Here is a 27,866-nt window from a genome sequence, read left to right on the forward strand (position 1 = left end):
GGAAAATTCCTCTTATTTGTATTTTGTAGCTTCCAATAATTCTGTCCCTGATTGAATTGGTTATTTCTTCCTAAAGAGTTGATACTACATGCCTCTGCATTAGTATCTAGATAATACGAACACTCTTCAGTTTTGTGGCCTTCATCAGAACATAGCTCACAAATGGCATAACAAGGCTTGGTTGGCTGAGGTTTAGCTTGGAAATTGTTTGGTTTTGGAGGATTCATGGAGAACTGATCAAACTTCTTGTTCAGAGTTTCAAGTCCTGTCGATTGGCTTGCCATAATTGATAGCATCGCTTGATTTGGGTTTTCTTGAATTTGGTTGCCAAATTGCTTCGGCACCCCCTCCACTCTAGCTACATCCTCATTGCTAGTACTCCATTGTTGAGTGTCTTCAGCTAAATTCTCAAGAAAGTTGTAGGCTTCCTCTCTATCCAATGATGTAAACTTATCTTGATGCATTGACTGTATCATCTGCTTGTTCATAGTAGAAAGTCCTCGAAAGAAAAAATGAGCCAGTGTGCTCTTATCATAACCATGATGTAGACATAAGACTAGCAGATTATTGAATTTCTCCCAGCTTTGATGATATTCTTCAGTCACCTTTCCTTTGAAATTGCTGATGGCTTGCTGCATGGTATCTGTCTTCTAGGGTGGGTATAACTTGTTCATAAACTTTGTTCTCAACTTCTCCGAGTTGTTGATTGAATTGATCGGCTGTGCAGTTAACCATTCAGATGCTTTACCTTCGAGTGAGAGTGGAAAAAGAATTAACTTGATACTCTCATCTCTGATATTCTGGTTCTTGAAAGTTTTGAGGACTGATAAAAATTTGTTCATATGAACATAAGGTTGAACATTGTCTTAACTATTGAACTTTGGAAGCATAGAGATTACTGATGCTCTAAGTTCAAACTGGTTAGCTTCTGTCTCTAGAAAAACAATACTGCTGGGTGGGTTTCCAATGATTGGTGAATAGAAATCACTCAATTTCTTCCTCTGTTGTGCTTGCATGGGAGGGATAGCTTCAGGATTAGTGTCCAAAACACCTCCATCATTGCGTGCGGCCATTATATCAATCTCGTCTAGTATTCTTGTGAGTCGGTTGTTAAACCTTGTCCATTGTTGTGTTCTTACCTGACGATGATATGGATGACGGGGCATACACTAGAAAATGTTATACGAAAATAACGAAAAACTATCCTATTATGCTTGAATGCAATTAAACTAATATGTAACTATTCTAAATTATACTAAAATGTAAACTACTTTCCTTCAACTAGGTTGGGCTTTGTAGCTAGTATCTCGCCTGTTGTCTAAAGCTATCTCTTCTAAGGTTATGGTGAATCACTTGGATTGCTTAAGTACCACGGCCCACAGACGATAGTCCGTTTGTCAAGATTCAGACAAGAAACACTAGAGTTTGATATTTCACTATGTTGGCTTACAACTTCAATTGTTGAAAAGGCCCTAAATGCAATTATACTAGAAAGCAATAAAACTAAACTATGATGCAACTATACTAAGAATGAAATAAAAAGAATGAAGATCCGATTAACCTGGATGGTAGATCTTGTCTTCGAGATATCCTTCAAGCTTTTCTCTTTCTCAAAAGGATGGATGATGCGGCTAAAATTACCTCAAGATCCAAACTTCTAATCTTGAAAGAAAACGTTAAACATAAACAACTTAAACCGGCAGCGGCGCCATTTGACCTTGCCTCTTTTTGTGTGTGTAGACGGTGTATGGAATGATGTAGATAGATGATGTAGATGGATGATGGTCGTTGAACAAAATAGAAGCGTATCAAAACCTAATTATCCCTCAATAAGTAAAGGATGAGTAAGGTATCGTTCCACTTTTAAGTGTATGTTATGTGAAGAACGGGACTGGAAATAGGGTTTAAAAGATTAAAAACTATGATTTTAGAGATTTTAGATTCTAATGCTAAACTAAACTAAATTAACTAAACTATTGGAAATTTATAAGAGAGGGAATTCAAGAGATTAGAATCCACCAATACTTTTAATCTATGACCTTTTGCTTCATAGTTGTTCTTACAAGTAGACTACAATTAGGCAATCGAGTGAGTGTCGATGCCCTCTTGGACGAAACATCGTTAACAATTAACTCTACTTAAGGTTGTTCCTATGTTTATGCTATTAATATCTTCCTTCTTTTTATGTAAGCTCGGGCAGCCATTTAATGTATTACCGAGAGCAACATCAAGCAGTACTTCCTAATAGGGCGGCCATTCAATGAATCACCACTTAAGGCAAACACAAAGAATACTTCCCCTAGGCAGCCACTCCCTGAGCTACCCCTTCTAAGGCAACACAAAGAATACTTCCCTAACTCTAAAGAACTATACTACTAGAAGAAAAGTAAAGAACACTAGCATGATATTAATATTGCAAAATATAAACCCTATTCTATACTTCCATCCCCTGGTGTGGGCAATGGAACTAATAACTAAAAACATAAATAACTAACCTGATTGAAGAACACCATGAACCGAAGAATCATTAAACCTTAACTATCGGCTTCATCTCCTCCCCTTGAAGGAGAAGATTAGCCTTCCATATAGAAGGAAGAAGAACAAGAAGAGCGAGAAAAAGAAGAGTCAAAGAACATAAGACTAGAAAGACTAATTTATTAAGACTCGGCTAGTTAAAACCGATCTTTTTATTATTAATCTCTCTCCTCAAGTTCGGAGACAAGAATATAAGTGAATTGGCAAATTACATGAGGCACTTAGGTCCTCTATTTATAGAGGTTACAATGAGCTCTAGAAGCATTCCAAACCGTCATTTGTTTCATAATACAAATAGACTTCTTTTCAGAGTCCAACTTCGTCTCCAAAACTGAGAACTAATTGGCTCTGATGTCATTTCATGCGTCACGGGACGACGATCCATCGTCCCGGATGCGAAAGCAATCTGGCGGCCCCAAACGTCCCGAAAGTCTATTTTGTCTCTTCTGCTCTATCCTTCTATCCTCTTTTGCGGGCTTTGGTCCAAGCAACGAATCCTTTGGCCTTGGGCTTTCAAATAAGCTTTAAAATAGGTCCAAGTCGCATCTTTAATAGCTCCAATTCCTTGGCCTTCTCCATGATTGTCCACGGGCTTTCCATATGATCCTTAATGCTCCGAATTACCCCGTTTTACCCCTTTTTCTCTAATATTCTACAAAACTCTCTTTTTCACCTGTAGAATCATAAAACATAACTTACAAACACTATTAATCTACTAAAATGGCTAAACAAGAAGCATAATCGAGGGTTAAATTGTACTTTTTAAGCACTTATTATGTGTGTATATATATAAGTACGTAAGTAAAACTTCACCTATAAAATTAATTCAAATATAATTTTTTGTGGTTATGAAGCACTCACCATAAATATCATTTTCACAAAATTTCATCTCATTTAGAAACCTCTAACATAAATAAAAATTATTGTCATCTTTAAAAAAAAATCTAACGGTTCAGAAATCTCGAGTTTTTGCAATAATTTTTTGCCAATATTGGAGGTTTCCAAATGAGCTGAAATTTTATGGAGATGATTTTTATAGTGAACATATCATACCCACAAAACATTGGGGTTGAATTTATTTTCTAGGTGAAGTTTTACCGATGTACTTATTTTAGGTTAACTTAAATAGCTACTTTTTAGATAATGACTATATATATATGGGGAGGGATAGATGCACATTCATTATACACACATTATAGCCACATTTTCGACATACAAATGAATTAAGGCCTAGTTTTTTGTGGAGATAATCTCCCCACCATGAAGATCATTCTCACAAAAAATCATAATATTTGGATATATCTAGCCATGTTAAAATTAGTGTTCATTTGTGTTCATTTTTGAATTTTTCATAAAACGGTTTAAAAGTTTTGTGAGCATGTTCTAGTGTTAGATTTCTTTGAATGAGCTAAATTTTTGTGAGTATGTTCTCTATGGTAGAGAGATCATATTTACAAAAAATCAGCCCTTAATTCAACTTTTAAGTCCATGATTTTGCTTAGATTAATTTATAATGTGGCAAAATAATGTGCACATAAGAATGTGCCTCTAACGGCTATAATGGCTATATATACGAGCATGTTCCGTTTACCATACTTTTTATACCATAATTTATACCACACCCCCTTATGAAATGAGTTAAGTGCTAATAATTTGTGGATATGATCTACTAACTATAGATAATATCTCCACAAAAATTTATCTCATTTGGAAATCTCTAACCTAGTTAAAAGTTGTTGTAAACTTTGAATTTTTTAACAGTTTAGTTTTTTCGATTTTGCAATCATCTTTTGACATACTTAAACATTATCAAATGAGGTGAAATTATATAGAGGTAATCTTCATGGTTAGTTGAACACATTCACAAAAAACTAGGTTATAATTCACATTGTAGATAATGTTATAGGACATGGTATAAACTATAGTATAAAAAGTATAGTAAACGGAACCTGCTCTTTTCTCTCTCTATATATATATCTTTTACTCTTTTAAAAATCTTGACTCCTAGCTACAGTCCTGCAATAGTAAAATATAATAAAAAATGTGTGATTCTTGGTCATTTTTTTCTGGACGGGTTTATCCCTATTTTATATCATGAATTTCTAAGAGCACTATCTATATACCACTGTAATAATTGCTTTTTTATATGGCCAAATAGGTAATTAAGATTGTTGCTCTATCTATTGCTACCTTTCTTGCGAAAAAGCAAGTGGGCTCCATATGAGTACACGCTCTGAGCGTGCATAATATACTAATATATATATATATATATATATATATATATATATATATATATATATATATATATATATATAAAAGTATTGACTAATAATTTGATTTAGGATAATTTTGTCCGAATTGACAGCCTCTTGACAAGGAGCTTAAAGTATCATTCATTCGTGTCCAAATGCTAACCCTAACATACTTGGGATCTGCACCAAAATGCTTCCCAATTCTTGTCAAGATCTTATGTCCTCTAAGGACGCTTTCATAGTCATGTACCTCCCCTTTCACAGTTCAACCAGGCGAAGCCTGCACATGAAATGAAGTACATTCAAGTTGCTATTAGTGAATGGTGAATTTGGATATCATTAGAATAAAGCCATCAGAGCATCATCAACGCATTGTCACTTTTCATTGTGACACATCAGTGTTTTTAGGGGATCAAAATAGTCAAAAATGAATCAAGTACCAACGCGAAATTAGAAAAATTATTGTTTCCATTTCGCACGGCACAAGTTGTCCCGTCTAGATATGATTCTTTTATAAACGCACAAGTTGTCACGTCCATCATTTCCCTCCATTTCTATGGCACCAAACCATTTTCGCACCCTTCGTTTCCCTCCATTTTCAACGCTATATATCAGATGAATTACAGGTGAAGCATCCATCATTTCTTCATCTCCTCTCATCAGTCAAACTTTTTATATTTTGTCATGGGTTCTAGTAATCATAATAGCAATTGGTGCAAAAGAGTAAGTAAACTAATTTTCAATGACGATGATGAAAATGCTGCAATCATTCAACAAATGCAAAGTGATGCAGTTGTAGTTGCGTCAATGATTCCGGCTTTCAACGCTTTATCTGTACCAAAATGGGGTGGATCTGTTGATGGTAGAGAATACACTAACCGCAATCGTGTTGGTGCACATGAACGGTTGGTGGTTGATTATTTTGCTGATAGACCAACTAATTTTGATCCATATTTTAAGCCTTCTTGTGATGCTCTTGGTTTGCCTGGGGTTTCGGGTTTGGTAAAAATGACAGCTGCAATACAGATACTTGCTTATGGCTGTCCAGCTAATTCAATGGATCACTGGATAAAACTTGCTGAGAGTACGGCCCAAGAATCACTTCATCATTTCTGCAATGCAGTTGTCAACTATTTTGAAGAACAGTACTTGAGAAGCCCAACGGAAGAAGATGTAACACACTTGCTTGCAGTAGGTGAAGAACGCGGTTGGCAAGGTATGTTGGGTAGTTTAGACTGTATGCATTGGGTATGGAAAAATTGTCCAACTGTGTAGCATGGAACTCATTTGGGCCATGCTAGAAAAGTGACTGTGATTTTGGAAGCAGTTGTAGGCCAGGAGCTATGGTTTTGGCACGCATACTTTGGAATGGCTGGATCGTGTAATGATCTTAATGTGTTAGATAATTCTCATTTATTTGATAATTTAGTCAGAGGTACAGCTCCAGCTTGTGTTTATCAAGTTAATAACAAACCTTACAACATGGGCTACTACCTTGCTGATGGAATATATCGACCATGGGCTACACTGATTCAAACAATCCCATCTCCTGCTACTCCCATGGATACTAACTTTGCAAAAGCGCAAGAAACAGCTCGTAAAGATGTGGAACGTGGTTTTAGTGTTTTACAGGCTAGATTTGCAATTGTTAGCAGGCATGCTCGTCAGTGGGACAGAGGAGCTCTATCCCGTATAATGAAGACATGTATTATACTTCACAACGTGATTGTTGAGAATGAACGTAATGTACAACTTTCAAAGTGGAAACCACCTATAGATGAACGGTTGCGCCATGAAGTTGAGATGCAGAGTAATGACCATCTGTTTGTGCAAAACATGGTAGCCAAGACATTAAGTATTCGTTGTGGAGCTACTAATCAACAATTGAAGAATGATCTGGTTGAACATCATTGGGCACGTTATGGTGCATGCCACAACCAAAGGAACAACTAATAAGTTTGTTTACGTTTGTTAACTGTGTTTTTTAAGTGTGCTTTATGTATTTTCTGTTATCTGTACTTTCATCAAGTTTGTTTAAGTTTGATTTGTCTTAGTTGAATTTTTTGTTAACTGTGTTTTTTAAGTGTGCTTTCTGTATTTTTTATTAAGTGTACTTTTATCAAGTTTGTTTTGCTTAAATAAGATTGTGATTTATTGAATAAGATTTGCACATACTTGAAATTAAAAACGTTACAACATACTTTGAATTAAAAATGTTACAACATACTTGAAATTAAAAACGCTACAACATACTTGGAATTAAAAACGTTACAACATACTTGGAATTAAAAACGTTATAACTAAAAATCATTATCTTCATATTCTTCATTTTCATCCCTCAGAAATGGATTGGGAGAGCGTAGTCGTGTACCACGAGACTGACTATCACTGTTTAAAAGACCCAAACTGTTGAGAATGATGGGTTAGAATATATGGACTAGGAGGGGTTGGATAATTAGGAATAGAAGGAGCAGCAGGAATACCTTGTTCTTGTTCAACCTACTTATGATAGGTAGCTGCTTGTTTAGCTTCCCAAAATGTCAGTTGAATACCGCTAAAATTGCTTAGATTAAACATCATGATATCTTGTTCTTTCTGTGCTTCAAGCCTCAATATTTTGTCTTCTTTTTCCTTTTTCATTGAGAGGAACATTTGTCGTTTTAGCTCTGTTTGTTCTTGCAGATATTTGCAATTGTAAGTTGATTGTCTCTGACCTCCTCCAGAATTTGTGTCATTTGGTGCACAACTTCATCAGCATCTACTTTCTTAAACTTTCTTCCCTTTGGCCGTTTTTCTGATCCGGGTACTTCCCTCGATGGTTGACTTTCTTCATCTAACGAAATATTGGCTATTCCAATATTGTTAGCAGTTGATCCACCACTGATGCCACCACTAACATCACTACTAGAAGTGGTTCTCTATTTTTTTAAACTACTATCACTTCTAGTTTGATAGAAATGATTCCATTTTGGACTTAAAATTAAAATCCAATAACAATGCTCAAATTTAAAATGTTCCTTTTGAACAGTTAAAAAAATAGTACGAGCTCGTGACATTGTATCATCCGCATTAGTACTAGTAGCATTCATTCTCAATTGTTGATCATAATAACCTTGAAATAAACTTACCGCATGTTGGATGATGTGAAAACGCGCTTGAACCGATCCACCAGTTTGTGGTTGCCCTACATGACCAAGCTGGCTTATACGTTTGTTCATTTCATCAGCAATTTTCTCAAAAAAAACATGTCTATTTTGGCCCATTCCAACAATTGCATCTTCTGAAATAAAAATCCAACTATGACATAAAATTTCATCTTCAACAGTTGTGAATTTTTTTGAACAACTTTGAACATAGGTATGTTGGTTGTTTTCTTGGCTTTGGTTTTCACTATTTCTATCACCTCTATTTCCTCTACCTCTAGACCTTTGTGAAGACATTTTGTGATTTTGGTGAAGAATAAAAGAAGAAAGAAGAAGATGAAGTGAATTGGTGAAAAATGAGTTAAGCAAATATGCAATATATATAGGCCCAGTCCAACGGAACTAAATATAGCCGTTAATTCCAACGGTACAAAATCGAACCGTTTGAATTTTTTATTAAAAAAAACAAAAAAATGCTGGACGGCAAAAGTAGTCTCGTCCCACTCTTGGACGGGTCAAGTTGTCCTGTGCACACCATTTCTATATTATTCGCCATTTTGGTTCCAATTTTGACAATTCTTAAAATCAAAACGAAGATTTGACAACACATTAGTGACGAAAATTGCTAAATAAATTGTCAACTTTCACATTAAAAATGAAAAATAACAATATGTTGATGATGCTCTCATGTATGCTGGAGATACATAAAAGTCTCCCATTACCAGGTTGTCGTTTAGTGGCCATATTTGGTTGGTGAAGAAAATATGGTGAAAAAATTATGTAACGAAGTTCAAATTATTTGCTTAAATTAAATTGGGGATTTAGAGGCGCCTTAGCCACGATAAAACTGGACGCATTCCAGTATGGTACCTTGAGTCCTTGACAAACAGGGCTGCTCAGTTAACACAACTTCCCAAGCTGATGATCCGACTTGACTTCTGAACACATTCACTAATAATCCGCTTAGGTCTTATTTTTAAAAGCTGACTAATTGAGCTGGATGAAAATAGGTAATCTATAAATCACACATTTGTTTAATTGATCATTTCATTTTCATCAGAATCGACTTTAATTAGATACTATTTAAAAATCAAATGTTCCCTAAGTCAGTTCTAGATGATTTACGCTCCAAGCCAAAGCATACTAAAAAATATTCTGATATATCGCGATATTTAGGGATATTTATCCAGATTTCAGAAAAATATATATAAATATCACAATATGTTTAGAGATATATACGACTGCAAATATCGATGCTATTTGTGATATTTTAAGATATTTTGTGATATTTTAAGATATTTGACGATATTTTGTGTATATAACAATTTTATTTAATATTTACCATTATATTTCAAATAAATATAAATAATGTATCATGATATATCAAGAAATATCCACAATATCTACGATATTTTAGATATATCTACGATATTTTAGATATATCTACGATATTTGCATGTGAAACAATGTCAAATATCCCCAAAGAGAGAAATATATATTCACAATACATATTCAGAAATTGAGTATCGATAAATACTCATATCCTGATATTTTGTACTGAGCCAAAGTGTCCAACACTAATCCATGCACATAGGGTCACACGCTATCCAATATTTTAACAGTACTACACTTTCAATATAAGTTTAAAATAGTGTCTATGGATTAAAAATATTGGGATTTTGGAAGAAGGTTCTGGCAATTCATTCATGTACACTGTGGTAAGTTGGATCAATTCATAAAGAACGACCCTACATGACGAAGTCTGTCATATCTTGTTAACGGGTCACTATCCAACCTATCTACTTAGGGCATCTCTAATAGGGATATAAAATTACACATTCACATAAACAAAATTACATCTCCACATAAATTCTACCTAGGTGTCATTAGGATTTTACAACTCCAATTGCAAATTATTGTATAACTCATAAATATCCACTCTATTGTTTTCAACGGAGAAGTGTAAAAAAGTTTGATTTTAAATTCGGATGACGCTTGAAGTGACTTTTATCTTTAATTTAAAGAATGACATCACTTGAAGTGTCATCCAAATTTACAATTTTCAAATTGTGACTTTAGAAATAGATAGAGACAAGTGAAATCTGAACGTTTATTTTGTTAAGATTTGTTCAAGTATCGTTCGGGCTATTTATCAACTGATAGTGAGATGGGAAATTTTCCAACCCCTTTTTCAAGTAATAGTTAGTTATGTATAGTTTAACAGCCAATTTGGATTTGGCTAGAGTTTTTTTGGCACTTGGTGTAAGCTTTCCACAATGTGTGGTAAGAAAACAGGACCAGTATAAGATTGATATGCACCCACTGACCCACCCAAGATCCTCTTAATAGGAAACGTTGACTCTTCAATTACACGTGTACAAAAGATCTAATCCATTAAATCATTTAGCGTACTCCTTTTTGTTTGGAACAGTGGGAGTTTTTTGCTTCAAGTTTCAACGCCTCATCACTTGCTTGCTCAACTTCTCAAGCTCACTGATCGAATAAGGTGTGTGTTGTTCAGTTTGTTTATTCACTTTAGTTGCAAGTAGCCTGAAGGTTTATGCATGTTTCTTTTGATCATATATGCTATGACTTTATGAGTATATACTGCTAGTGTTATTGCTTAATCTATTTTCATGGGTGTATCTGAACTTCAATTTTTATTTGTGGTGGGATGCCAGTGTCAGCTGGAGATATATGATTGCAGTCATAGCCTCCTACTTGAAACATTCGTTTACGTTTGTTTTTGCTTGTAGGGGCCGATTAAATTAGAATTTTAGCTAACCAAAAGCAAAAAAATAGACTTAATTTCCTGCTTGTGGAAGGTGGGACTTATTGTTTTGATGGGCTCTACTTGTGTTTTCAAAATTTCTTTTACCTTAAAATTTGATCTAGTTTAACACTTCTAAGAAGCTATGATCTTATATCTCTCATCTACTGGCTGAACTCCTAAACAAACCTGTAGAACCCCAAATCTATATCCAACCTATGTCAGTAAGTTGGGAGAGTTGCAAATTGGCTAATTTGTATGTTGCTACATATTGCACTTTACAATATTAGAAAAATTCAGGATATTCAGCACACACTCGCATCAGTACTAGCTTCTGATAAGAATGTCAGGGTATAAATAAGTATGTGGTTTCTCTTTTATCCACTGTGTACTATATAGGCAGTTGCATGGATTGTTTTTTCCTTTGTCTCAGTCTTTCAGACGCATGATACACACACTTACACCCATTGTTTCTCTATGAAGCTACCCGTCAGTAAATTAATCAATACTAGTGGTTATATTCACAAGTAATTCCTACAAGTCGATAGATACAAGTGATAGTACATTATTTTTACAAAAAATGATTAAAAAGGGTATCGAACTTTACAAGTTTTGACAATATGGGGACTAAACTTTTTTTTTCTGTCAAATTGGGGACCAAACTTTTTAATTTTTGCAATGTGGGGACTAGTTACACATGTAGTCTAAATTTCTCACACGGTGTTTCATAATTCACAAGTTACATACATTGTTATACACTTTCTTATCAAAGTATATCCATGCTACAACCTCATGACCATAGAAATTAATTCGAATTGTGAAACACGGTGTGAGAAATTTAGATGTCATGTTACACATGTCCCCACATTGCAAAAATTAAAAAGTTTAGTCCCCAATTTGACCGAAAAAAAGTTTCGTCCCCATATTGTCAAAACTTGTAAAGTTTGATACCCTTTTAAGTTGTTTTTCGTTATTTTTATTCTGTGGATAGCTCTGTTGAAGAGAAAAGGGTTTACTAAACAATGGCACATAAAGTAGATTTTTCTATGTTTAGTCATTTATGCTGATCCTGGAATGAAGTACTAATGTTCTGAAGGGCGGTCAGAGCTGATCTTAAATTAGCAAGCTCTGGATTGTGGTCAGTGTAGATATCCTGTTTGTATCTAATATTCCACTAGTTCATCCGTTTGGTGCAGTTGGAACTTTCAAGGCTAGGGATTCCATTGAGATGGGTCTGAAGTTTCTTGTCGGGAGTATCTTCTTATTTGCTTTGACATTGTCCATGCCCTATTATGCTTCCTCCAATGGGGTAGTGAGAATCGGTTTAAAGAAGAGACAGTTGGATGTCGATAGTCTAAATGCTGCAAGAACATTGAGGGGCAGGACTGCTGGGAGACTTGGGGGTATCCCTCATAACTTTGGGGATTCAGACGTGGATATAGTTTCTCTTGAAAATTATCTGGATGCTCAATACTATGGCGTGATTGGCATTGGTTCTCCACAGCAAAATTTTACAGTCATCTTTGATACTGGAAGCTCAAACCTTTGGGTTCCGTCATCGAAATGCTACTTTTCTGTAAGTTATGATATATAAGATTTCTGAACCTGTTCCTCTCCTGTGCTACTTTTATATATTCACATCTGTTTGCAGATTGCTTGCTACATTCACGGCAGGTATAAGGCGCGCCAGTCAAGCACCTATATAAAGAATGGTAACTTTTCTCCATGTTCTGTTCTATTTTCAATCTTAGTTTGGTCAGTCTGAACTATTTTCTTAGAGATTCACGCAATGGAGTAATATGGCGTGGATATGCTTCAGAAGACACTTCATTCCTAAGTGCTTTAAAATTACGAACCAGTTTTTATTGTCTTGCATTCTACATAATGGTTACCACTTTACTTATCTATGTCCTTTGATTCAGGAAAACCTTGCTCTATTACTTATGGATCGGGATCAATTTCTGGCTTCTTCAGTGAAGATCACGTACAAGTTGGGGATCTTGTTGTAAAACATCAGGTCAGTTGTTGTTTTCTGTGGGTCTCATTTTTAAGTTATTATTTTGTGTTCCCGTTGGGATGACTTCTATATCATATTTCAGACGTTTATTGAGACTACGCGAGAAGGAAGTCTCACTTTTGTAGTGGCAAAGTTCGACGGGATACTTGGACTTGGTTTTCAGGAGATTTCAGTTGGAAATGCTGTTCCAGTCTGGTATTGTCTGAATAAAGTTTTTTTTCTCTTTGTTCTCTGTTCTTTTTATCCTCCAATAGCTTATGCTTGACTTTCACATCTCATATTGCAGGTACAACATGATTGATCAAGGGCTAGTACATGAGGAGATCTTCTCTTTCTGGCTTAACCGAGATTCAGAATCAGAGGAAGGAGGTGAGTTAATCTTTGGTGGTGTTGATCTGAAGCACTTCAAGGGTGAACACACCTATGTTCCAGTTACTCAAAAGGGTTATTGGCAGGTATTATGTCTAACACAAGATTGTAAAAGTTTTCGTACTTTAAAATTCACTTATTATTTCTCTCATTCTTTTCCCTCTAAATCCAGATTGAATTGGGAGATTTTCTTATTGGGGACCATTCAACAGGTCACTGTACTTCAAACCGAGAGCAGTTTGCTATATTCTCTTTTATTATGAACATAAATATTTTCAACAAACAGACAATTCTGAAATTATATCATTATCATGTAGGAAACTCTTGTCATGCATTTCCCTCCTAGAAAATTTACAGGCAGTTACTAATTATTATATACACAATCTAGGTTTGATCTTGATAGCGTTCCATGGAGCATCAACTCAAAACTAGCTAATTTGCTTGTATGCCAACAAAAAATTAGCATGAAGAATATAAACAATGTGAAAAAAAGAGGAACTAGCATCCATTGTAAATCGTGACGAAAAGGAAACTGAAATGAAAATAAGGAATCCATATGCGGTTATAGATAGAGTTCCCTTTCTTGTATTCTTCAAATGATATATCCAATCCATGAACACAGAAGGAAACACTTTTAATCAGCATTGTATAACATGGACCATGTTTATTTTTTTCTTTAAGCTGACAGATTTACCCAAAATCTATGTTCTTAGATTTTCAGGTTACTGTGAGGGTGGTTGTGCTGCTATTGTGGATTCTGGGACATCATTACTTGCTGGTCCCACTGTATGTGCTCATATCTTTAAATATAGTTTTACTGCAAGGAAATAATGGTAGCGTTTTCTTAACATTTTCCAACATGTTGCTATTGGTTCATTGATTCCAGACTATTGTTACTCAAATTAACCATGCCATTGGAGCAGAAGGACTTGTGAGCATGGAGTGCAAGGAAGTTGTTTCTCAGTACGGAGACATGATATGGGAACTTTTAACAGCTGGGGTTTGTATTTACTTCTTCCTCCCAGAGCATTTGGGTGGTTGCATGAAGATGCCTTAATGTTATAATTTACTATTCTGCAGATACGACCTGATAAAGTATGTTCAGCAATAGGCCTTTGTCTTTCTAATTGTGCTAGGTATGTGGTATAGTGAGATTTTTCTATATTGGCTTCCTCAATCTAAATTCCAGCACTCTGCTGATACATGTCACCACATGCAGTAATGGCATCAAAATGGTGGTTGAAAAGCCAAATGGAAAGGTTTCATCAGTTGGTGAGGATGTCCTGTGTGCCGCTTGTGAGATGGCTGTTATTTGGGCTAGAAATCAGCTTAGAGTAAACCAAACAAAGGAGAAAGTATTCAGCTATATCAATGAGGTAATTAGCTTCAGAAACACGACTTCAAAATCTTCAACATTAATGTCTCGAGCGGAATTTGAGTCACAACTCATTGAAATTCTATTCATGTTTCAGCTTTGTAATAGTCTGCCAAGTCCCATGGGAGAATCAGTCATTGACTGCAATAGCATTGCAAGCATGCCAAATGTTACATTCACCATTGGGAGTAAAGCTTTCGTCCTCACACCAGAACAGGTGTGGGATTGTCTTAATTGGATTTGTTTAAGTTTTTGTACTTTCTGCTCCCAAGATTTTTATTTCAGCTTAGACTAACAGTAGATATCTCTCGTGAAAAAGGAATGTGATTAATAACTCTTTAAGATAATATATGTCACTTCCTGAATTTGTTTTTCTTCCTCGATACTTTCTTATTCCTTTTTTCTGTTCTCATGCAGTACATTCTTAAAATTGGTGAAGGTGATATATCTGTGTGCGTCAGCGGATTTATTGCCTTGGATGTGCCTCCTCCTCGAGGTCCCCTCTGGTAGGTGTTATTCACCATTCACTATGTTCTCATGTATGCTTCATATCAATGTAAACCAAAGGCACAATAAGTGATGCCTAATCCTACTAGGTATTGATGACCCACGAATATCCTTCATGGCTGCATCATATCACTTTTGCTTGTGATATTTGGATACAAATGGCAGTAATGCCTTATCTTGTGTCTCGACCTCCCAAAAGCTGAACTGTATTGGGTTCCATCAACAAGAAGAAGAAGAAGTTGAACTAGTCGAAAGGATGCATGGCATGCCCAGATAAACTATGCTCCAGAGGGCAGACTATTCTACATTTTCACAAAAATCAGTGCCCTTACTCATGGCATTCCAAATGCCTAGTACATCTGTTCTTAATGAGACTATATGATGATCATCTGGCTGATGGAAGTCATGAAAAGTCGTCAATGCTTATAATTTTGTCTAGTAGGTGGTGAGAGCATATACTATGTAAACATGTTTTGGTCAGTTTCAATGAAAGAGGAACAAGTAACTGTTGAATGTTGATAAGTAATAAATCTGTCCCATGAAGGTAAATTCGTGATATATGGACATATGGCGCTAAGAGATGTGTATATCTGCAGGATACTTGGAGATGTCTTCATGGGAGTGTATCACACAATATTCGACTATGGCAATCTTCAGGTAGGATTTGCGGAAGCCGTGTAGCATTCCTTCCGTAATCTTTATGTCACTATGACACCAGTAAACACAACCCTTCTACTAAGCTAGAGCTATACTATGTTGTAATATGTAAATATATGTTATGTGTTGTATAATACCATCTCCTATGTCAAACGACTGCTGATACGTAGAAGCCTTTGCAGAGGCAAGTATTTTCCCAACTTTATTCTCCTGTGCCATTAATTTAAGTGCATGCCAACGAGTATGGTCTCATCCTCTTATATTCAGTCATGCCTTGAAGGGCAGTCTTACTATGTTGTGAGCTGGTAATATAGGACTAAATTTTTATGAACGGCTTATTGCGTTATGTAAAACACAGTCCCTTTGAGCGTGATGCGGACATTAATTTTTGCTGATGTGGTTGGTGCGAAAGGCACCAGGACGTCACAGATCAACGTGGATCAGCTGACCAAGAGTGTTAAGAAACCTGCATTTCTGTTCAATACTGATACAAATATGACCATACTCTGCATGTTGATATTTTGGATCGTTCCTTCCAAAAAGGCACTTGAACTAGTTAAACGCCGGCAGTTATCTCCGATTTATGCATGTACATAATAACCAAGGAAGATGAGAACTTCGTGTGTAAGTATATATCTAAAATAATATTGAGGTTCGTCACACCCATTTAAAACTCAAATCACCTGACTGAACAGAAAACACAAAACCAACGTTTTCACTTAACTGAAAATAGAATAAAATCGTTCTCCAGATTGTAAAAGTGAATTGCCCAAGTCATGAAATGGTTTTCCTTTGTTTATGTGATCGGTATGTTCAATCAACATTTTACGTATGTAATAATGCTGTTTGCTCCAACAATAAGCGTATACTAGTAGGTGTTTGGAATGTTTAAAGTTTCCGTTAAGTGGGGGGAGTTTGGTTTTATATGAAGGGTGAACTAGTGTTACCCCCCTAGATGACCCCAATTAGGATTCCCCTTCCCCCCTCCCACTAGATAGGAAATTAGGGTCTACCCCCTAAACACACGGTCAACTTAGTTTGACCATTAATTTTCAAGTCAAACAACTAAAAATGACATAAATGCCTTCATTATTTCAAAAAAAAAAAGTTCAATTTTAATTAGGTGAGAGCATTTGTTTCATTTTCAGTTGTTTGATTTGAAAGTTAACAGTCTACTGGGGAGAGACCTAATTTCCCATCTAGTGGGGAAAAATCCTAATTGGCTCATCTAGTGGAGGTAATACTAGTTAACCCTTATATGAATGTGAAGAGCCGCACCCTTGGTAAGTTGTTATAGTCATCATCACCCAGAGGAAAATCATCAGTCGTTGACTAGACCGTGTGTTTAGGGGAGAGACCCTAATTTCCCATCTAGTGGGGGAAAAATCCTAATTGGCTCATCTAGTGGGGGTAATACTAGTTAACCCTTATATGAATGTGAAGAGCCGCACCCTTGGTAAGTTGTTATAGTCATCATCACCCAGAAGAAAATCATCAGTCGTTGACCCACCCCCACCCCCACCCCACCCCAATGAAAATCATAACTAAGCAGAACCATTCATCTAATAAGAAATATTGGCAAACAGATTTTGGTCAGGCACATCTATTGTTGGTGACAATGGGATACCGACATATCTACACCCATACCAATCTGAATCATTCATAAAACCTCTGGATAATGTAGCCTTCGAGTATTTGCTTACAAGCAGGGCTAGAGAACTTTGTAATGCAGTTCGGCAGGAAGTTTGGAAACAATACATGTATCTACTATATAAGTTCCTTATGAGGTAGCAATCTCATAAATTTTCTCCAAAACTTAATAATTTCTTTATTGTGTCTGCCAGACACAAGAAACAGACCATAGCAGTATGGCAGTATGCCATGTATTCCATATGAGCTGAAAGTAAAAGGATGGTTCCTATTATTTCTTCGAGGATAATAAATTGTGTAGCGGTATGGAAGGATCATCACTGGCGTTGCAAGTATTTGTGTCTGATTTTTCTGTTCCCATTTGAAATGCGGAGCAACACATTCCTCAAATAAACATGTAAAATGACGAAATAAATAATGGGTAGAGAAAGTATCACAGATAGCATGGCAATACAGAGTAATCTGATTTATAAATAAGTGCTTTACAAAGAATGGAAGTGTTCATCATGTAAAGGACTATTGGTTTCCACTTGAACTTGAGCTTATTAGCTAAGGCTAGGTTAGCAGCTAGAAACCATATCCCGATGATGATTGGCCGACAAACAAATATGATTTGGTTTCTAATGCCCACAGTCATACCTGGATGAGATCAACACTACAACTTAAGGAGCAAGATATCACTCATAATCTGAATCATATCAATTTTACATCACTGCTGACTGATTAGGCACTCCTAGATGGTCTGGTCACATATCCTACTACAAAACCCAGAAAGCCCTGGATGCCTGAAGCAGAATAAGATTTGTTGATCACCAGGGTGAACAAACATATGAACACAGGCTCTGCTCTTAAGGGTAGGTTTGGCAATGCTCAATAATGTTTGTCATGTCAGAAAGTATTTCATGGCCAAATTGAAAGAAGAGAGAGAGGGGGCAGGAAGGTATATGGGAGGTAGAGACGCATAGTAAATCTACTACAAAATTTAAGACCCAAAGAGTGCCCCTTCCACAACCTACCCTTCTCATCCCCAACAACAACAACAACAACAAACAAAACCAATAAGGAAAGAGAAAAACAAAGAAAGAAAGAGAAGGAAAGAGAAAAACAAAGGAAGAAGAAAAGAAAAACCAAATCCATATGATGTATAAAACGGAGAAGAATGTAAAAGGGTTAGCTCTAACTATGGACAACAAGATCTATGTAAAAAGCAAGTTGAAAGAATGTAATTCCAAATTCTTCCTTTTTAGCCCAAGACAAAATTATACTTCTGATGGACAATAAATACCTCCATATTTAACAAGAACCACGTTTAAAGAGATTAAATCTCTATCTGGATAATTGGTATGTTTTCTTTATTTTTTGATATGTAGATTCTACTGAAGTATACCAAAGCATATAAAGGTGTATACAAGGAACACAATGATTTAGGGGAGGTCCTCAGCACCAAGAAAGAAAGAACAGTAAGAAACACGAAAGACAAAGGAAGAGAAACTGCTTATCTCAAAAGACATGGTTATTCCTGATCTTCCACAAAAGTTCAAACTGCTGCATATCGGTGTATGCTTCAAACCTTCCCACCAAAACTGCTACCTCTTATTTATGGCCAATTCTCAAGCCATTCCTACAAGGAATCAACTTGTGCATGGAAAAGAGGGACACACAGGTTGCATCAAAGTGGACCATACTGGCAAAGCAAAGGAACAGTACAAGAAGAGGTGAGCTATAGACTCATGGATCATTCCACACAGAACAAAGAGGAGAGATATTGGTTCCTTAAGGCTAAGTCCAATGGTGCGGCAAAACACTAAATATCACGTAAATTGTGATACAATGGTACGTGAAATCGCTAACCCGCTAACGCTATCGGTATAAGTTTCGCTATGTATACAGTCAATTTTAACGATATAGCGTATGCTCTGCACGCCAAAACGAGTGGCGGCCAACAGAACAAAGAGCCACACGCCAGTGTGAATGGCGGTTACAAAAGTTTGTTTTTTCTCTCTCCAAGCCACACGCCATTGTGAATGGTGGTTAAAAAAAAATTCTCTCTCCAAGCCACACGCCATTGTGAATGGCGGTTACAAAAAAAAATTCTCTCAAAAAAAAATCTCTACACGCCAGTGTAAATGGCGGTTACAAAAATTGTTTTTTCTCTCTCCAAGCCACACGCTAGTGTAACGGCGGTTACAAATTTTTTTTTTTTTTTCTCTCTCCAGCAGTTACAAAAAAAAAAAAATCTCTCCTACACGCCAGTGTGAGTGGCGGCTACAAAAGAAAAACCATTGGGTGGAACAACGCTATCCCACTAACCGCATATACTGTGCTATTGTGGTTTAGTGTTTTAGAGGTTCAAACCATTGGACTCAGCCTAAGCTTCTGACAGAGTACAGCTGACCAAATAAATACTGACCTTTAGAGTAACAAGGATTTTCCAAACAAGCTTCACGGGGAAGGCTTGCACTATATAATTCTCACCCTTCCGTGTTCAAAGGCACGATAGAAGGATTTGACTGAAAAAACGCCATCTTTGGACCATCTTCACAACCAAGAGTTGCTTTGGTCATTAAGTATGACAGACTCGAGAGTAGTTGCAATGTTGCTGAACCTCCCAGTCATTTGAAGCTCTTTGAAGGTGTAAATTCCAGGTCAACCTATTACATTTGCTACTAGCTATATCGCTAATTAGGCCTTGTCTTAATGTTGAAGCTTGGAAAAGCAGCGGAAATTGATCACACAAAGGTCTAGACCCAAACAAAGTGTCATGCCAAAACCGTATGTTATGATCATTACCATTCTTGAAAGCTGAGAGAACTGTTGGAATGCCATTCCAAGTTCTAAGCCCATGTGATTGTTGTTGGAAAGTAATTTGTAATTTAGTGGGTCAACTTCTAGAAAGTTCAAGGTTCAAAGAACTCCCTGGAATGTGCAAAGTCAAAGTGTCTCTAGATGTTTCATATATGATCGTTTATCGCTGAGTCTAGGTGTTCTAGGAGTCTCTAGGATTTCAAGTGTGTTCCTAGATTCTAGAGTGTTTCGTTGGCTATATAATTTATATATATAGCCATATGAATTGTTAGATGTAATCAAACTCCTATTCACTCCATAATACAGACAGTTTGTCTATCGAGTTCAACTTTCTTCACTAGATCAACTAGGAGCTCCATGATACCCCATGTGGGTGTGCATCTCCAATCCAACTCTCCCTCATCTAAAGTCTCTATGCTAAATAAAATAAAGCTTAGGCTAGCACTCTAACACGAGTCTTGGACAGAGAAGAGAGATTGGCAAATCATCTTTATCTTCAGCTTTCTTCGTAGTTTCCATGACTACTAACTTATCAGATTTCCCTTCTACTTCCATAAACAGTCCTCTCTACTTCATAGTCTCTAACGTCTGCACTCTTTATTTTTGCATCTGTGACTTTATCAATGTCATGTTTATCTTTCTTGCCTAAGTTGCCTTGACTACTTTCTTATCAGATTTCTGCACTACCATTTTCAGTCTTATGATTGAATAACTTCTCATTGACTTCAACTCTAGCAAGCTCTCTTGGGAGATGTCATCAGTCTTATGACTTTTACCATGCCTCACAACACCAATTTTCCCTTCTTTGGCTAGTTCTTTCTTCTTTTTTTTCTTAGTAGTTTCATGCCCAACCTCCACAGATGGCAGAGAGGAAGCGTTAGGCAGTTCAAGCTCCATAATCTCTTCTACTTCCACAGTTCGACCTTTAGTCTTGGACATAGAAGAGATTGGAAAAACATCTACATCATCACTTTGTACATAAAAGATTCGTGTACCATCCTTGGGAACAATTTTTACATAGTCATCACGGTCATAATCACTTACTTGATATTTCTTCCTATGATGCTTACGGTCACATTTGTGTTTGCAAGCCTCTCATCATTCAGGATGTTCTCAATTACAACTTAACTTTTTGGCACTGGAGAAGGTGCAAAACTTTCCTCATCAATAAAGTCATCATCGTACTCTTTTTCTTCTTCACTAGACCGCTCACTATCGACTTTATTTAGATCTTCACCATTTGAATAAGTATCATCCTCATTGCCATAATTATGGGCGGAACCTCTACCAGGATAGTATACAGTAAGGTGTACACTACGAGAGCCAAGAACAGAGAATACAACTTCACCATCCTCATCAAACGCGTGAGCAAAAGCATAATACTCAGTCCTATCCGGTATCAAACGGCACAAGAGTGCATGTCTCTTGTCACCAACATTACACTGAACTATACTCTTATGTGGATTTTGTGGATTTGAGCTAATACTTATGGTAGCCTAACAAATATTCAGACACACTCTCGTTTTCTTAGGTTTATTAAGAAATTTCAGGAAAGTAAAAGGTCGAAAAGAAAAATGGCCTTTTGGAGTGTTGAAGTAAAACCAGGAAGGCTATATACTTATAGGTTTGATGAAACACGTGGAAGGCTTTACATCCCTCAGGCTACCATAGGTATTAGTTCAAATCCACATAATTATTATGTGGATTTGAACTAATTATGTGGATTTGAACTAATACCTAAGGTAGCCTGAGGGATGTGTAACCTTCCACGTGTTTCATCAAACCCATGAGTATATAGCCTTCCTGGTTTTACTTCAACACCCCAAAATGCCATTTTTCTTTTCGACCTTTCATTTTCTTGAAACTTCTTAATAAACCTAAGAAAACGAGAGTGTGCTTGAATATTTGTTAGGCTACCATAAGTATTAGCTCAAATCCACAAAATCCACATAAGAGTATAGTTCAGTGTAATGTTGGTGACAAGAGACATGCACTCTTGTGCCGTTTGATACCGGATAGGACTGAGTGTTGTGTTTTTGCTCACGCGTTTGATGAGGATGATGAAGTTGTATTCTCTGTTCTTGGCTCTCGTAGTGTACACCTTACTGTATACTATTATGGTAGAGGTTCCTCCCATAATTATGGCAATAGCAATTATACTGATTCGAATGGTGAAGATCTAAATGAAACCGATAGTGAGCAGTTTAGTGAAAAAGAAGAAAAGTGCGAAGATGAATTTATTGATGATGGTGAATTGGAAAGCTTTTCCACCTTCTCCAGTGGCAAAAAGTAAGGTTGAAATTGAGGACATCTTGGAAGATGAGAGGCCTGCAAACACAAATGTGAACCATAAGCGTCTTAGGAAAAATATCAGGTAAGTGATTCTGATAGTGATGATGTAAAGATTGTTCCCAAGGGTGGTATAAGAATCTTTGATGTACAAAGTGTAGATGAAGATGTTTTATCAGTCTCTTCTCTATTTGAGACTAAAGGTCGAACTGCTGAAGTAGAAGAGATTTTAGAGCTTGAACCGCCTAACACTTCCTCTCTGCCATCTGTGGAGGTTGGGTGGAACTACTAAGAAAAAAAAAAAAAAAAGAAAAAAAAACTAGCCAAAGAAAGGAAAATTGGCGTACTGAGGCATGACAAGGCTCATTCATAAGATTAATGACATCTCCCAGGAGAAGCCTGCTAGAGTTCAAATCAACAAAAAGCCACTCACTTATAAGACTGAAAATGGTAGTGCAGATGTGAAACAGAAATCTGATAAGAAAGCAGTCAAGGCAAGCAAGATCAACGATAAATATGACATTGATAACGTCACATATTCAAAAATAAATAGTGCAGACGAAGTGCTGAAGTAGAAGGGGAATCTGATGAGTTAGTAGTCATGGAAACTACGAAGAAAACTGAAAATAAAGATGATTTTCCAATCTCTTCTCTTGCCTTGACTACTTTGTTATCACTCTTTGTGCTATAAGCAACTAGGAGTGATATCAGTGTGCTAGAAGTCTCTAGGAATTTGTTTATGGTTAATGTATTTATTTTGTGAGTTAGTAGTGCCTAGGGACTCTCTAAATGAGTTAATGAACAGTTAGAAAGATTTGCAGGTGATATATCCTTTGTGTAAGAAACGAGGAAAAGTGAGTATAAAGTGTTTGTTTTTGTCCTTCAAGTGTCTATTTCGAATTTCCTCTTCTCTTCCATAAGAAAGTAGTCTATTTGATACTCAACAAAGTGGTATCAGAGCCACAAAGTGAACAAATCAATGATGCCCTTCCTAGTCCCCAAGCTTACTAAAGAAAATTATGAGAATTGGTGTCTCCAAGTGAAAGCTTTATTACTTGGTTCACAAGATCTCTTGGAGATTGTCGAAAAAAATTATATTGAACCTACAAATGAAGCGGGTTTATCCCAAACTGAAAAAACTAGTCTTCATGATTCAAGGAAGGAGGTGAAGGCTTTCTTTTTCATTTACCAGCTTCGACGAAAGTGCTTTTGAGAAGATAGGATGTGCCACCTCTTCAAAGCAAGTTTGGGAAATTCTAAAAAATTCCTACAAAGGTGTTGAAAAAGTAAGAAAGGTTTTCCTTCAAACGTTTCGAGGTGAGTTTGAAGCTTAGCACATGAAAGAATTTGAGTCTATTTTAGACTACTTTACAAGAGTATTGGCTGTTGTGAATCCATTATAAAGGAATGGCGAAACTAGGGATGATATCTGTGTGATTGAGAAAATTATGCGATCCTTAGATTCGAAGTTTGACTACATTGTTGTAGCAATTGAAGAATCTAAAGATTTGGATTCTATGAGCCACCAATCTTGTGTTGACTCACCATACTTGGAATCAATCACTCTCTTCCACAAAGCGTCGTTTTCTGTCCCGTATGTATGTCCATTTCTCCGAAGCCACCACCCTAGCAATGCCACATTCTTAGTGACCAAGTCACGAATACCAAGTCCACCTTTTCTATCATATTGCGCACCTTGTCCCAACCAAAAAGGTGATACTTTCTTTTCTCCTCCTTTGAACCCCATAAAAGTCCCTAGATGATAATTTCTTTTCTTCTGCTCAATTCTCTTTGCAACACTAACCAGATTAATCAGCATTAACATAAAATAAGTGGGAAAATTAGCAAGAACCCTTTGGGTAAGGATGAGTCTTGCACCTTTTGAGAGAAGTTTCTTCCTCCCAAATCTTCTATCCAGTTTTCGATCACCAGTCCCAAACCCATTTGTTTTTGTATGATGCTCCTACGGCCAGTCCCAAGTACCGACAGGGTAACTTCCCAACATCACACCCCATAATCCTAGCTAACTCTGTCATATTCTCCACTGCGCCTACTTCATAGAGTGTGGTCTTGGACATATCTTGGACATATTCTCTTTTAGGCCTGAACAAGCCCCATTTTCAACCATCTCCTTCCTCCTTTTCTTCTCCTTGAGATTATCTTGACCAATATGGTCGACTTAGAGGTTCTAATCATCTTCTCCTACACTTCTTTTAACCAATATAATAACCAAGACGGCAAGTAAAGTATTTGACTAATTCCAAATCAAATATAACCAGCTACACCTCCTGGTTTCCTACCTATTGCATGTTAAAAACCTGACTTTTGCAATTCTAATTATCAGCCCAACTGCCATAAGCAACAGAATAGGTCTTCAGAAAACTCACTGTGACAGCTATAGTTATACAATATGATCTTTTGCTAATTAGGCCCTTTGAAGGTCTCTCCAAATTTTATGCTTAAAGAGATTATTTTATCGAGGCTTAGGCTTTGTAACCTGAGTTCCCTGTACTCTTAGAGAAAATGATAGGTAACCCATTCACAAACAGGAAAGGACGCAAAAAGTGACATACACTCTCCAATTGACCTCAAATCCCGTCTAATCTAGAATACAGTCTAAACATAACTAGTTTAAACTGCCATACAACTAGTTGATACTGCCATATGCAACAGCTAATCCTAACTTACAAATAACTCTAGAGTGTATGGCAGTTTTTGTTATCCATTGTCAGTTCTCACTACAAGGTTATCCACTGCCATTGTCAATTTCATTGAGAACGACAGTTTCATTTGTTATCCACTTCTCAGTTCTCACTACAAGGTTTAATTTGCCCTCGCTACAAAATCATCACCATTTCCATTGAGAACAAGAGCGTCAGCTATTATCCACTTCCCAAATACAAGGGTTAGTTGCCTTCCCGACAAAAGTTTGTGCAACTATTGATGTTGGTGTTGGTGGTTCTTCTACCATGTCAGTCTCTTGTAGTAGTAGAAACACATTTACAATACTTGGTGTTGGTGGTCCCTATTGATGATCCACACTTTTAACCACTTATGGAACACTTTCAAAGATGAAAACTGCTTTGGGTTTGGTGGAGGAGATATGGAGATAATACGTAATCACCATCTGATGGCTTTGGATGGGAAGAGTGTTGCTACAAGAAGTCCTTATCCTTTGAGATTGTCAACTGATATGCAGTAGTAGAAAAACTTAGGAGAGGATAGTTGTGATCCCTTAGGTGTGGAACTAAGATCTGCGGGATATTCAGACACTAAGAGAGTTTTGAAACAAGAAAAAAGTCTTTAACCTATGTAATATCACACATCAATCATGTATCCCACCTGCACAATTGTTGCTTACATCTTGTACTCAGTAAGGAAAGACGTAGCTAAAGTCTATCAAACCTGAAACCCTCCCTATAAAGTTGCATCGATTATTATCAACATTAATGAGCAATTGTTGACAACATGAATGGCTTAAGATGTCAGGAGTCACCTTTTAAACAATGGATTGGGACTTGAACTTTGCAGTCTGTAAAATTTAATTTGCCAGATCTGACAGTCCTATTAAAAAATGGTTCTTTTCATCTACACCCCTAAGGTTCAGTTAGTAGTAACACAGGTGTCAATCCAAAATAGACGATGAGGTTTATCATCATAGCCATTACAGTGGATCCAACTTTTCCTATAAGTGTAATAGACTAATAATACTTTCAAGCAATAACTGTTTGAACTCCACAATGTTCTCCTTGATCTTTTTCTAATAAAAATTAAAGAGAATCACCAAAATCAATGTTCTCTTCCAATTCACTTCATATGTGTAAGACAACTTTATTAAAAAAAATATATAATTTTTTTTATTACCGCGATAATGGTAAACTTTTCATCCATTTCACATATAAATATTGAATACATTTCTCAAATACACATCCCAAATTACACAAAAAGAAAACAAAGATACAAAACAGTACCTTATATTGCTATCCTCCTTGAAATTCAACTATTGTAGAAAATATCCACTTAAGAATAACACAAAGAACAAACCAAGTGTCCCATAAATAAGTATCAGCTTCTGTCCCCCAGTCAGCGTATTCGCGCCTAATCCAAACTGTTGATTCTCAGCAAATCCAGCAATTTCTACACTCTTACTCTCAAAGAATGATTGAGCTGCCCCACAAGTTGGACATCTCCAATCTTCAGGCAACTTATTAAATGGCAATCCAGGTGGCACTGGATATGAAGGATCACCAGCAGCCTCATTATATCGATATCCACAAGACCGGCATTCATGTATACCAGTATTTAAAACTGCGAAACGCTCTTCTAGTCTCCGTTTATCAAATTTTTCCTCTATATTGTCTGTAAATGAAGAAAGTGGTTCACTGGGTGTTGTTGTTGTAGAATCTGGTTCTTCTGATATAGGTATGTCTTGTTTTGAAACATCAGTTGAGTTTGAAGTGAACTTCAGTGTTGGAGTTGTTGTTACAAGTGGTGAAACTAGTGTTTTTTTTGGAATGGTGAGATATGTTGTTTTTGGTTTTGTTAGTGATGGTTGAGTTTGTGTTGAAGTGTGTAAGTGGAATGAGAAAGTTGGCCTTGCTGTTGCAGAAGCCATTGTTAAGATTCTGCAAAGTTTGTATGGAAAATGTACAAAGGTAGAGGAATTAGGATTGGAATATTCTTGGGAATTTTTTTTGTTAAACTGTTTTCTTGAATGGGAATTGGATAAGATGGATATCTGTGTGTATGTCAACTTTTGCATGGTTGAGAAAGGCCAAATTGTGTTGGGCAGACCCCGGCCCAACATACAGCCCCCACCGACAATAGCCCGAACCACCAAAGGAAACCGGACCCTTCTTCTCCAACCGACTGATTTCTCTCCCTCTCAACCACCATTTAAATCGCTTAGAACCTGTAAATTTCGTCAATACAATTAAACTTACCCAGAAAAAAAAAACTGAAATGCTAACTGAGATGACCAAGAAACTGAAACATGCAGGTTATGTCGCTGACACTTGGGCTGTGTTGCTAAATGTTGACGACGAAGAAAAGGAAATTGCACTTACACATCACTGTGAGAGATTAGCAATTGCCTTTGGACTCATGAGTATTGTCAAAAACCTCGAGTTTGTGATGACTGCCACTCTGCAAAAAAGCTTGTATCGAAGATCTTTGAAGAGTAATAATTGTCAGGGATCATAACCGCTTCTACCATTTCTGTGAAGGGTCTTGTTATTGCAGAGACTTTTGATAGCATTTTCTTTTTTCTGTTTCTTTGAGAACCAAATAGATGCCTAGGAGCTTGAAATTTCTCTAATTTTCAACGACTCATTATGACAACAGTTAAAACAAAATGGAAAGACAAAGAAAAAGAGTGGTGGGATCGTCTTGGGATCTGATGAGGGGTAGGTCTACGGTGGGGATTGCTTTGAGAAACACTTTGAGATAGTGCGCATAAATAAATACATTTAATTTTGAACCCCCCGTTACCTTCCTA

At 36.6% G+C, this 27,866-nt stretch overlaps 3 protein-coding genes and 1 pseudogene across 4 annotated transcripts; 2 read left to right on the forward strand and 2 right to left on the reverse strand.

The window, feature by feature from the left end:
- Nucleotides 1-5,471: 5,471 nt before the first annotated feature.
- LOC147491873 (uncharacterized) lies at nt 5,472-6,740 on the forward strand. Its single transcript, XM_086567350.1, has 2 exons — nt 5,472-6,003; nt 6,217-6,740. The coding sequence occupies exons 1-2, from the start codon at nt 5,472-5,474 to the stop codon at nt 6,738-6,740; spliced, it is 1,056 nt and encodes a 351-aa protein (XP_086423476.1).
- Nucleotides 6,741-10,167: 3,427 nt separating this feature from the next.
- On the forward strand, nt 10,168-15,891 carry LOC147491874 (cyprosin-like). 2 transcript variants are annotated; one of them, XM_086563810.1, is made up of 14 exons: nt 10,168-10,436; nt 11,897-12,276; nt 12,352-12,412; nt 12,623-12,717; nt 12,800-12,912; nt 13,004-13,172; nt 13,259-13,298; nt 13,808-13,872; nt 13,973-14,086; nt 14,167-14,222; nt 14,306-14,462; nt 14,559-14,678; nt 14,879-14,967; nt 15,565-15,891. In XM_086563810.1, the coding sequence occupies exons 2-14, from the start codon at nt 11,929-11,931 to the stop codon at nt 15,647-15,649; spliced, it is 1,512 nt and encodes a 503-aa protein (XP_086419936.1). In that variant the 5' UTR covers nt 10,168-10,436; nt 11,897-11,928; the 3' UTR covers nt 15,650-15,891. The 2 variants fall into 2 exon arrangements, with proteins under 2 accessions (XP_086419936.1, XP_086419937.1); XM_086563811.1 differs by having other exon boundaries at nt 10,209-10,436; nt 11,879-12,276.
- Nucleotides 15,892-19,499: 3,608 nt separating this feature from the next.
- Nucleotides 19,500-21,914, reverse strand: LOC147491875 (uncharacterized; annotated as a pseudogene).
- Nucleotides 21,915-26,186: 4,272 nt separating this feature from the next.
- Nucleotides 26,187-27,575, reverse strand: LOC147491876 (Rubredoxin-like superfamily protein). Its single transcript, XM_086567380.1, has 2 exons — nt 27,436-27,575; nt 26,187-27,281 (listed from the first exon to the last, which is right to left on the reverse strand). The coding sequence occupies exon 2, from the start codon at nt 27,174-27,176 to the stop codon at nt 26,370-26,372; it is 807 nt and encodes a 268-aa protein (XP_086423506.1). The 5' UTR covers nt 27,177-27,281; nt 27,436-27,575; the 3' UTR covers nt 26,187-26,369.
- Nucleotides 27,576-27,866: the final 291 nt, after the last annotated feature.

Source organism: Coptis chinensis, chromosome 6 (assembly GCF_015680905.1).
Source record: "Coptis chinensis isolate HL-2020 chromosome 6, ASM1568090v1, whole genome shotgun sequence".
In the NCBI taxonomy this organism is placed as follows: domain Eukaryota; kingdom Viridiplantae; phylum Streptophyta; class Magnoliopsida; order Ranunculales; family Ranunculaceae; genus Coptis; species Coptis chinensis.